This window comes from Toxotes jaculatrix, chromosome 11, assembly GCF_017976425.1.
Source record: "Toxotes jaculatrix isolate fToxJac2 chromosome 11, fToxJac2.pri, whole genome shotgun sequence".
Lineage (NCBI taxonomy): Eukaryota > Metazoa > Chordata > Actinopteri > Toxotidae > Toxotes > Toxotes jaculatrix.
Genome location: NC_054404.1, coordinates 17767295 through 17779873, shown reverse-complemented (window position 1 = coordinate 17779873; position 12579 = coordinate 17767295). Strand labels below are relative to the sequence as shown.

Sequence of the window (12579 nt, the reverse complement as noted above, 5' to 3'; positions counted from 1 at the left end):
ATTCCTGCTGTTTTGTTGTCATGCATTGAGATTACAGTATGTCACTTCCTTTGTTCTTTCTCTTCTCAGTCGTCCGTAAAAGCCTCTGCCAGAGTGTCACCATTGATAAAGCTGTTTGCACAGGTGGCACATTTTGCTGTCATGCTCTAATTGTGAGTGCGAAAAGACAGTGTTTTTGTCAAGCCTTGACATTTGGGTGTTGGTCAGCATGAGTGCCATACTCATCTCTGCTCCCTGTTATCCCTGGGAAAGAGACCTGAGATGGATGTTGGTTGACTAGAGAGACCTAAAATAAAAAGTACAAGAGCAAGAATAGAAGATACAGGGAAAAGAAAAACTATTCCAAGATTCTCTGTTTGTTTTGGCCACTGGATTTTTCACGTGGTGTCTTGGGGTGGTGGACATTCAGTGTTTGATTGAGTGGAATCAGCTTTTTAGCTTTTATGTCATGAAATAAAATTAACCAAGATTTCAGAAACAGTAATATCTTTTTTAAAAGAATTACCAAAGTCAAATTACACCAGATCTACACATTTAAACTTCATATGGTGGTCATTTTCAAAAACAGTGGTTACTTTGGTTCTTGATTGCACTCGCACATTGATATATGTGTCTATGATTCAAGCACCAGTGTGGGAGATTAGGCTGCATACCAGTTTTCAAATGGAACTGTTTTTTTACTCAAAGATTTTTTTTTTAATTGAGAAATAATAAAATCAAACTACTTTGGCCTTTTCATACACAAAAACTGTCTCTGTTGGAAATGTGTGGCCTTGTTCACTACACTGCAGCCAGTCAGATGATCCATTATTCATCATTTGCCAACTGCAACGGACAAACATATTCCCCAGAACAGTTCTCGTCGCTACATTATGCATTCACATGACACAACACAATATCTTGCTGTCCTCTCTAAGCTTTGACACACCAGACAGTTTCCTTCTTGTGATTGAAGCTGTGTTCATGACGAAACCAGTCTGTAATGGGAGGGAGAGGATGGTAGATAATGTGGCAGTGGACCTAACAATGAAGTTAACATTATGGGTCTATTCCTACACATTTAGGTCATGAATGCATTAACCTGTATTTGGCCCAGGCAGAGGCGCATACTTTATTATTACAGTGTTTCCAACCCGTCCCTGGTGTATTTTGTCTAGTCTGGCTTGAAGCTAATCTTGATGTGGCCCTTTTTTTTTTTTTCCCAAAATAGTTTATGCTCCTCCTTAACTGTGAATGACAGAGAAATGTAAACAGTTGTCTGGAAACAGAAGCTATCATATCAAAGGCCAGTGGACGGAGCTTAAGTAAAGACTGGGACTCTGGGCCCAACTTTATCTATCATGTTCACAGTGAAACCTTACAGAGAGAATAGTTTTCACAGGGCTTATCATCCTCACTAAAGCAAAAAAGCAAAACCCTAATGGTCCAGTACCCAGCTCTCTGTGGTGTGTGTGCGTGGGGTAGGAGGGCTGCTCAGTAACTCATGGGGTTTTCACATGATTGCAGTACTAGGAGAAATGAGGCACACCACCAGTCCCAAAGAACAAGAAAAAAGCATTTAGGTCAGTGTAGGAAGACTCGCAGTCTATATTGCGGCATGGTGTGGTGTGATCTTCCATGCAGATGTCAGGGTTTGAGGAGATAAATCTAGTGTAACGCTTCGCTCACTTAGCCCCCGTGGACCTACAGTATACCTAATGGCATGGGATGGGATCGATGAGAGAGGGAGCTGTTTGTGTTTTGTTTCCTGTTTCTGGAGTTGCTCATTTCCTCTTGGAGTTTTGCATTCAGTGTCAGTATACAGTACCGTCTCTGTTAGCATCTTTATGACATTGTCCATGTCGAAACGTTTTTCACAGTTATAGAATGAGGCTATATGACCAACCTGGCGCGACAAAAGTCTACGCGTGGCTGATGTTCAGGGACATTACTTATGGATAAAAATGGAAACCATGTGAGTCTACCAGTGTGTGTGTGTGTGTGTGTGTGACATCTGAAATACCCAGGAGGGAATGAAGCTGCTTTTCAAGGACAGCCCAACCAGTGTTCTCACTCTCCTTCCCTCTGTCCTCAGATGTTCAGGTTAAGGAATAAAACTGCTGATGTCAGCCTTTGTCTGTTTATTATTTCCCCACTCGAACAAAACTGAACAAGGGGAAAGGGTAAACTTACAAACTTTCTCCTCTGTTTTTTGTTTGTCATAGCCAATTTACCTCATCAGGTCCTTGTTAATTTTCCTCCTAAGCAACTACATCAGAAAAAAAGCGAAGTGGAATTGGCGGTGAATATGCAACACTATCCCTTCTGTATAATTTGCAGGCTTGATGATGCTGCGAGCGGTTGGATGAGATCTTGGTACATGTGAACATTTAGCTGAACATCTGCCTCTTGTTGCTGTAATTTGCTTCACCACCATCTGTTAGGCATTGGCTGGAAGCACCAACAAAGATATACATCTATCTAGTTATAAACCCATCACAGTACCAACTCCTCTGGAATGCACTAATTAACCATACATAGTTCCAAAACTAATATAGTCCTATATACCCCATGGTGAGAGTTCATTACTAGATAACTGGGCACAGATAATGCAGGTCAGCAATATGTTCATTTTTATGGTTAAAGCCAGTGTGCTGTGCTTTGGGGCCGTTTTGAAGAATACAAACTGCTTTTTCTTCTGTTTTAAATGAAAATGTCTGACTTACAGTCTTATAACCCACTTGCTTTGTGCTCACATTTTCTTCTGTGTTTTTGTTTCTGTGTCATAGATCCAACTCTTCCAGCTGTCGTTCTGCATTGGCGGCACGCTGTGAGAAAAGACTCCACTCTGCTGTGCCTCAGCGCTCCTCAGACACTTGTCCTTGACATCCAAATGCTGTGTGTCGAACGTCGTGCCAGCCGCCTCCTGTGAGTTATGACGACGGCTGCTTCATTGACTCTGGAAAGAGGCTCCTCCTCCACTCACCAGTGAGCAAATCACATGATGCAATGAAGAAGGGTCCGGGAAGTCTGCTCTTCAAGGGGTCTGCCAGCAGGATATGAGTATTTTGAGCCCTGTGTCGGATAACAAATCAAACCTTGTGGGAATTGTGGGAAGCCCAGAAGAATACCCCAGAGCCATGCAGTCAGAGGAGCTATTCAGCAGGAAACTCAAAGCCCTGAATGGTAGCATGGGACCACCAACCTCCAACATGCAGGGGAAACCTGATGGTTCAGGCAAAACAAATGGTACTCCAGCAATGCCTAAAATGGGCGTCAGGGCCAGGGTGACAGAGTGGCCACCAAGGAAAGACGGATGGGACGGACGGCCTTCACCGAACTATCAGAGTGTGATACCGGTATTTCAGAATGGCCAGCAGGAGCATACTGTGGAAATACTGGAGCAAGGTGAAGCAGTTTGTCTGGAAGTAGACTACTCAGACAAATACACGTTGAGTGACCTCCTCAGCCATTCCCCTCTGAAAGGTCTCCACCCTATCCGTCAACGCAGTAACAGCGATGTCACCATAAGTGACATTGACTCTGAGGACATAATGGACCAGAACGCTGTCAATCCAAACACGGGGGCCTCACTGCACCGTGAGTACGGCAGTACGTCCTCCATTGACCGTCAAGGCCTCAGTGGCGATGGTTTCTTCACCATGCTTAGGGGCTACCGAGTGGACACCCTAGACCACCGTAGCATACCACCTCTGGGTTTCCCCGAATTGTTGCGCTGTGACGCCTCCCTCTCCCCCAGCCTGCAGACAGCAGCCCAGATTGCCAGGGGTGAGATAGTCCACATTCCAGGCTACGACTACATAGACAGTTCTCTACTCTACAGCCGGGAACGGGAGAAGTCCTTCATGAGGCGTCTCAAATCAGAATCGTCTGAAACGTCTCTGTTCAGGAAACTGCGGACCATAAAGAGTGAGAGTGACGCCTTGCGGCTCTCAATAGAGGATGACCGGCGACCGCTCAGTTTCCAAAAATGCTTTGCCCACTACGACGTCCAGAGCGTTCTTTTTAACATCAGCGAAGCGGTAGCAAGCAGAGCTAACCTTAGCCAGAGGAAGAACACAACTACTGGGGCTTCAGCTGCCTCAGCTGGAGCCAGCACTGGAGCCGGTGGAGGGGCCGGAGGTGGAGCTGGGCCTGGACCTGGACCAGGGGCAGATGGTGGAGCAGCAGGATGTAGCAGTGGAAATGCCCCTATGTTTGAGTCTCCTCTAGGCAGCAGGGAGGACTTGAACCCCAAGGAAAATCTGGATGCTGATGAGGGAGACGGGAAGAGTAACAACTTAGTGCTGAGCTGCCCTCACTTTCGCAATGAGATCGGTGGTGAGGGCGAGAGGAAGATCTCCCTCTCCAGAGCCAACAGTGCCAACTACACTGGTGTGTCAGAGAGTTGCTCTTTTGAATCATCTTTAAGTTCCCATTGCACCAATGCAGGTGTCTCTGTACTGGAGGTGCCTCGAGAAAACCAGCCAATCCACAGGGAGAAGGTCAAACGATACATCATCGAGCACATTGACCTTGGAGCGTACTACTACCACAAGTACTTCTATGGCAGAGGTAAGGAGTGCTTATGATAAATGTGCCTTATTTGTGTTCATAGGTTACACAGTGATAATACAGGAGGTTCTGGATGACTCACTGCTGAGGATTATTAAACTTTCCAGGCCAAATCCATTTCCTTGAAACTAGACTATGGACAATGCCGTGTGAGAGCAAGTTCCCAAATGGAACAGCCTCTGCTTACAGGGTCAGATATCTTGACGGCCCAGTTATTTTTGTAGGACCAGATGAAATAAGGTCCAGAACAATAGCAGGCTTGTGTTGGGTGCGAGGGTGTGTTTCACTTCCTCGGGAGAGGAGCGGTCATGTCCTCCCTGTGATACAGCCCTGAACCCTGCGGAGAAGCTGTGATTAGTCATGTGAGAAGAGAGAGGTGAGCGAGAGGGTGTGTTGCAGCTGTTCCCCGTGGGGGCCGCAGGGGTGTGAGGACCCCTCATATGAAACTTTAGGGTCAGCAAAACTACGCCAAGGTCCCAGCTCCTCTCATTAAAACACCTATGTGACTGACGCTGGAAATACCATCCCGACCCCGGCCCATCACTGCATTATACATATCTGTTTTTCCCACTGTCTGTGCGTCTGTGTTTGCTGCTCTCAGCAGATTGGATTACCCATTCTTAAGCCCCCTAGAAAACAGCTGCTTCACCTTTCACACTCACAGATGCCTGAACTTCTTCAAAACGATACTCTGTATTAAAATATTCCTCTTTGCGACAGTGTGTAACCTCACTCGAGGCTCAGTGTCTCCAGTCAAGGTTAATGAGACCATTACAGCTCTGTTCTACTTACAGTACGTTTGAATGTGTTGTGGAGGTTACTATGATAATCATTTACTGTGAAATGTTGCCTCACTCAGTACTCGTCCTGTTGTAGTTGTGTTATGTACTTAACCTCTTTCTGTGCCAACCCAGGTCAATGCATAATTGAAACGCCCCCTGTTGCTGTCAGTTTAGTTTTGATGTTATAATTTTTATGGTAGATGCCTTTTTCACAGTATGTGGGTCTAGCCCTTGCCCTTTTTTCATGAGGTGTTTTATTGGAGAGACAAGTCTGTCATCGCCTCCACTTCACAGCAAACACTCACTCACACACACACACACACACACACACACACACACACACACAAACAGGCACATATCTGCACACACACTCACACAAACATGACCGCGTGTCACCACTTTAGGGCAGGCTTTTATCAGCCTGGGCTGAACATTGATCTTATTGATTGCCTAAAGCCCTCCTTCCCTCAGCAACAGGAGTGTTTTTTCCCCAGGTGGCTTTAATGGACACAGTGTTTCATCCACAGGCCGAGCCTTGTTACGTACAGGTCATGGTCACATACTGTATGTGTGTAGACGTACAAATATAACGACTAATGTAAAACGTGTGAAAATATGTGACTTGGAATAAAGTTTTGGTGCATCAAATATAAAAAAAGTAAGGACATACAGTCAGCGTTGGAATTTTTTAAGTTTTGAAAACATTTCTGCAGAGTGACAGGACGTAGGAAAAGAGGCATTATTTGACATGACAATCAAAGTCATCCGTTTTGCAACCTTTGGCAAACTGTCAACACCAAGTGATGAGCACCAGTGACATGTTAAAGAAATGTGATGACAAAAAGCTTTCCTTTACAGTCGACAGTGTCTTACTCACTGTGCCGTGGGTATTCAGATGCCTGCTGGCCTCATATACATAGACAGGCCGCCTACCACCATTTGACCTTATGCCTCACAGAGCATTCCCCTGCAGTTCACTGTCCCCGACAAGCCAAGCATTCCTCAGAAGGTTAACCCTGCGTTGCTTCTATACAGTTAATTTATTATTTATGCTGATATGCGTTTTGCCCCAACGTTGATGCCACAGTGACAGGGACCAGCATATTTACATCGCATGCTCTACGTGGCGTGGATGCAATGTCTAAACGTCTGCAGAAATCTCTTTTTGGATGTCAGTGCTTTGAGCCCCTGCTGAGGTTTTTCTTTTGTTGTCTGCTGAATCCAGGTCTTTCTCCCTGGCTTTAGCCTGGATTAGGGAGTGTTTGCTTAAGGCACCGCTGTGCGTGTGCAAAGCTCTGCTCCTGTCCATGCGCTAAACACGCACACACACAAACAAACACACTGTAACACATAAACTGTTCATAGAGTGATACTATACGTTTGTGATATTCTCATTGAGTATACTTTGTTTTGAGTGTCTTATTTAGGCAGTTATAATAAATTTAAACACAGAAACTAGTACTGGTTCATATAATGCGTAAAGTGATCACAAGTCCAAAGCCCTGTGACCCCCCGTAGTGTTCATTTATATTCTTCATTTGACCCTGTAATACAAATCTGCTGGAAAGACTGAACAACAAATTGGCAACTTTGCTATTCTTTAAGCCTTAACAGAAATTAGGCTAAAATGTTCAGCCTCTTAGGAGCATTATTATAATCGGTACATTTCACAGCAATCTGCCCATGAGATTATTATAAACTTACTACACAAATTAACATCTTGACCTGAGGGTGACAAAGGAGGAAATGTCATTGAGTGTCCACAAATGGAAAAAATGTTCATCCTCAGGGGGCATAAAGGTCACAAGGAAATTTAATGAGAATCCTCCCATTACAGTTTGTCGTTTTTGTGTGCACAGGAGAGGTGAGGGTGTTACCATGAATATGCCCTGGAAATTTCCTGAAACTTTGTCCATCAATATTTGAAATAACTAGTCATAGATCAAAGAAAAAAAAATCATACCATTCACTGCTAATCTGGCTTGTAACCATCATCTAGGTAACAAAGATCCACCAATCTGCCTCAACTTAGTCTCAATTGAATTATTTATCTGACCAATTAAACATCAACATCCACAGTCCCTGCCACAAAACTCCTGATTTCTAAAAGATTCTTATTCTTAAAAATCTTCTTTTTTTGGTTTTGGCCAACATATTAGTCCTTAGTCTTAGTCCATGAATTTGTTTGTAAGTCCCAAAAAATGTCAAAAACTCTTCCTGCTTATGTTCCGCTAAAGGACACAAATACTCTGAGGGAACATCCTGGTGGCCCCTTGGACTAAAGCACATACCATGTACCCACTTTGTCCTGAGTTTATATGTAGCCAGGAAACTTTGCCTTGTCTGTCTCACCCCATATTTCCTTCCACCCTGCACAGTCAATTATCCAATAGAAACAATAAGCCATTAAAACAAAAACAAAAGCTTGACTGCAGTATAATTTCATTTTAGCATGTTTGGTAAAGCCAAGGTTTGCTTCAGTAGCAGTAGCTGATTGTCTGTCTGTAGTGCTGAGAGTCAGGCAGATGATTCCAGGAAATAAAAAGCCCCAAAACGTGTTCTCTTGTTGTTTGGAGGTGTGCGTGTGGTGGGATCATAAATTAATAACCTCGAAATAAAGAATAGAAAAGATTACTTTTTTTTTTTTTTAATCTGAGTCCCAAATTCATCTTTAATTCTGAGTAATATTGAACAAAAACATATCTATGTCTGTGAGATGACTTTAACATGTGTCTGAATTGTGAGAAGCAGCATGGTTCATGGATTATCTGGGTCAGTGATGGGTCAGAGTGGGTCAAACTATCCCGGGCTGTATTTTTATTCATTTATTTACTTTTTTAAATCTCAGTGCTGCTACTACAAGCCAGTTTCTAATCCAAAATGAATCAATTCCAAATCTCCACTGGGACGAACCTACTGCTCTTTGTAATCAGTGTCACAGCTCATCCACAGTCAATTCACCAAGCATTTTTACACGAATAAAGTATGTGGACTCAGTAATGTAAATTGATATTCTGTTGAAGCAAAAGCAGTGATGTGAAAAGCATCTTGCACAACCTTAAGATGTCCATGAGTGAGTGGTTTTTCAATTCTGAGAAGTTGATATCAACAGTTAATGTGATGCTGAATGTGTGTTAAATCTGGATCCTTCTTGTTTTACCTCCAGAGCATCAGAACTATTTCGGGGTGGATGACAATCTGGGACCTGTGGCAGTCAGCATCCGCAGGGAGAGGTTGGACGATGGAAAGGAGAAAGATGGAATGCAGTACAACTATCGGGTCACCTTCAGAACCAGTCAGGTAACTCTAACACACTGATGTACACTTTTTTTTCCTGCACTGCTTAATGTCATACACACATACAGTGTAGAACTATTATGGATGCATGGTAGGAGAAACCTGCGTGATTTCTGTCGCTCCATCAAAGAACTGTTTACCATCTAGAACTTGCTTTAAAAGGATATTTCTCATATACTGCATTCAGCAAGACACGTTAAGGTCACTCAGCTCAGGGCTCAGTCAAGCAGTTCAAGAATACAGGAATGCTTCAGTACCCCTGAAAACAAGCGGAGGCTTCTCACAGCGCTTCGTACCCAAATCTGCTCCTAGCTCCCTAATGTGTCCAGTGATTCTGTGCCCAGTTAGCCAGTCATGCAAACACTCATGCAGTCTATCAGATTCAGCCTGATCACCCTTGGTCTCTCACACTCTCACGCGCACATATGCACGCACACGCACACACACAACATGATTAATCCACAAACTGAGTTGCACAGTCTGACAGTCCCTGGTGGTACAGAAAGCTCTCCTTGATTGATGCTGGGTGGTCTCATCCACTGAATAATTCAGGTGCAACAGATGCGTCAGGCAGGGAAATGTCACTGATATCTAGTGCCATTCTTGGTTTAAAGCACCACTCCCACGATAAAACAATGTATCTGGGTCATGGTAGTCCTGCAAGTAGCACGCAGACAATGTTTTAACTCCCCGACCACTGGAGCATCTATTTGCATGTGCTCCTATCATTTAGCCTCACTGTTCTGCCTCTCTGCCCCACTCTTACTCTCCCTTCCCATCTGAGTCTGTTAAGTAATCTGCTCTTCAGAGAGCTTCTCTATCAGACAGCCATTGACTGCTGACATTCATGTCCACAGGCTGTATGGATGGAAATGGGATTTATGGATGAAAATGTGTCTGTGATGTTCCAAACAACAACACAGTGTTACAGAGTGGGTGTTGTAAAGCTGTTTGGGTCAACGTTTACTGGCACATTAATGGTCTTAACAGTAAAATAGCACTTAACATCTTGTGCTCAGTTAGCCTGTCTTAATTATTTAGAATGTGAGTTTCTGATGCCTTCCAGTGGAGCCGTAATGGAGCCATTGCCCTAAATAATAAGCCATAACATAAAAGGAGATTATGACTGACTCACACAGCAGTCAGGATGTCAGCACGGTTCTCCTTTCCAACCTTTTGAATGATGAAATAAATCCAATCTGGTCCACAGACGCGTTACATATATACAAAAGCATACTCAGAATTATCACATTGTACAGGGGTAATAAAAGGACCTCATAAGACACACATGAGACTTAATTAACTGGATCCCCATCGTCTTTCCTGCCAGCTGACCACACTCCGTGGAGCCATACTGGAGGATGCCATTCCATCCACTGCGAGACATGGGACAGCCCGCGGCCTGCCGCTGAAGGAGGTGCTTGAGTACGTCATCCCTGAGCTTAACATCCAGTGTCTGAGGCTGGCCCTCAACTCCCCCAAGGTCCCGGAGCAACTCCTGAAGCTGGATGAGCAGGGGGTGAGTACCTCGAGATGTCCTCCAGATTTTGTCTCCTTCTGACAGAGCCAGGCTATCGGTTTCCCCCTGTTTGCAGTCTTTATGCCAAGCTAAGCTAACTGGCCACTGACTGTAGCTTCCTATTTAAGAGGCAGATATGAGAGTGATATCAATATTCTCTTCTAACAGTTGGCAAATAATCAAAGAGTTAATTCCTTTGAGGAGGTGTTACGTAGTTCCTCATAAGGTAGTAGGAAGTAGCGAGACAGTAGGAACCTTTGTTCCATATGTAGGCTGCTTATTATAGATGAACACAGGCTCCGGATGGAGACATAAGACAGCCAATATCACACTTAAATAAAATCAATACAAATCTCACACTCTCTGTATCCAGCATCGACTACTTTGACACACATTTTCAGTTAATAGGACACTCAGGCACAAGCTAACTCACTTTTGACAACTTCGTTCATCTGAGAGCAGGTGATTTGGTATTCTGCCTGGATGGAGGAGGATGTCATCTTGCATTATCTCTGTTTGAATAAAATGGCTATTAGTGATATGGGCTCTCTATATTCACAGGTGTCAGAGATGGATTCATTGTGTGATCTTAAGGCCTTTATTTTCTCATCTAATGAAACTGCAAGATGGAAAGGAGCGTGGGGGGATTAGCTAGGGCTGTACTGCTTGTCTTACTATCAGAGAATTGTCTGCTTATTAGTGTAATTACTTTCGTTAGCATGAGCCCATCCTTCCAATTGACAGGGGAAAGGCTCTTTATAATAGAAAGTGTCAGCCGTGTCCCTCTTGTACATTAAGATTTTGTTAGACACATAAACAAGAGCAGTATAGTGTCCTCTCTAAAGCAAGTTAAATGCACTTAAGATGATGACAGACATTGTGCATCCAGTTATCACAAAGTAAGTGCTCTAGGAAGTTTATTCATGCCAGATCTCAAGGACCTGATACGGGAGTTTGTTCACCTGCCATACAACTCCCCATACCTTTGCTATGAGAGACTGTCTGCAGATACAGACTGACACTGACACACAGGAGGAAAAAAAGGGCAATAAAGTAACGTAAGAAACTACTTTAAAAGGAGGAGAACCCAGGCTACATGGGGTTTAAAGCTCTTCCAACTGGCACTCCTCCTCACAGACCTCAAACCAAACGCCCAGTGGAGGCCAGTTTTATATTTGGACATCAGTATTTTTATACACCCCTGTTTTAATCATTAATGTTTTGCTTGCCATGCAAATGTTTAAAATGTCGAGCACCCCGTAATCTACTTTTTTAACCAAGCTGGACCTTCACCGCCCCTGTAATGTGTTTATGTGAAGAAGCAAATGTTGGACAGGAAGAACTGCAGCTGAGTGCTCTGCCAGGCCTGTTTTGTTTGTTTTCATGCATAATTTTCTTCTACCACATGTAGAAAGTTTTATCTAGCCCTCTGTTGTTATATAGTTCAGTGTGTGTCTGTGTGTGTGTGAAAAGGCTTCTTTTCGCTGTGAACAGAAACCGTGTCTGGTGAGTGAGAGAATATCTTGGAGCAGCCCTCACAGTATCCCCATGATCAGTTCTGCAGAAAGAATATCCCCGAAAGTCGTGTTGTATACTCTGCTGTAATGGCTCTGGATGTAAGAGGAGAACAGAGCATATGTGAATGTATTTTAGATCACATTGTAGATCACAGTGAACTGACTGTGTGCAGATGCACTGGCAAAAGCATTAGGCAGTTAATCAGATTTGGAGATGTGATTTTTAGGTGATAGAAATCACAACAATACATTTTTCTAAGAAAGCCATTGATGTAAAATGTGTATCTGTTGTTTCCATCTAAAGACTGAAATCTGGAAAATGGTAGAGTTCTTATTAAATACAGTTTATCAGCTGCATCAGTTCCTAAATTAAAAAAGCCATTTTCAGCTTTAAATAATAATTCTTGATAATAAAAGAAGGGATGTGAACAAGATAAAGACTAGCCTGATGGTGTCTCTGTGACCTCTAGAAAATGTAACTGCAAATAATAATGTTTGATGATAGTAAAGACAAGGCCAGGGAGGTCAGAGAAAGGATGATAATATTTCCCTCTCAATAATGCTAAACAAATTACCTTCTTTTTTAACCTGGAAGGTTCTGTCCACTGCAGTGCTCTGTATAATAACACGAACAAAGAATAAATGCATGACATTTCCCAACTGCCAACACTGCCTTTCAGCTTTTGCGGTGGTCTTACAGTGGTCAACAGGTAAAGCCGTTGGAGGACCATAAATCGGTCCCAATGCCCACAGCGACAGCTCAACTCTAAAGTATAATTCAGCCTTAAGTGAGATTTGTTCCACAAGTTCAAGAGAGTAATCTACCACCTACTGAGGCTGTTATTGCAGTTCAAAAATTACCTCTGCTTTATGTAAATCAGTCCCCTGTCATGATATTGAAACTTGAGGA

General features: G+C 43.4%; 1 protein-coding gene across 6 annotated transcripts in view; it reads left to right on the top strand.

The window, feature by feature from the left end:
• Positions 1-12579, top strand: part of LOC121189715 (signal-induced proliferation-associated 1-like protein 2) — a 79032-nt gene that overhangs the window by 25964 nt on the left and 40489 nt on the right. For all 6 annotated transcript variants that reach the window (XM_041050114.1, XM_041050113.1, XM_041050112.1 and 3 more), the window contains exons 2-4: positions 2769-4554; positions 8503-8636; positions 9964-10152. In XM_041050114.1, the coding sequence (XP_040906048.1) occupies positions 3039-4554; positions 8503-8636; positions 9964-10152 (1839 nt within the window). In that variant the 5' untranslated portion in view covers positions 2769-3038. The remainder of the gene's footprint in view (positions 1-2768; positions 4555-8502; positions 8637-9963; positions 10153-12579) is intronic.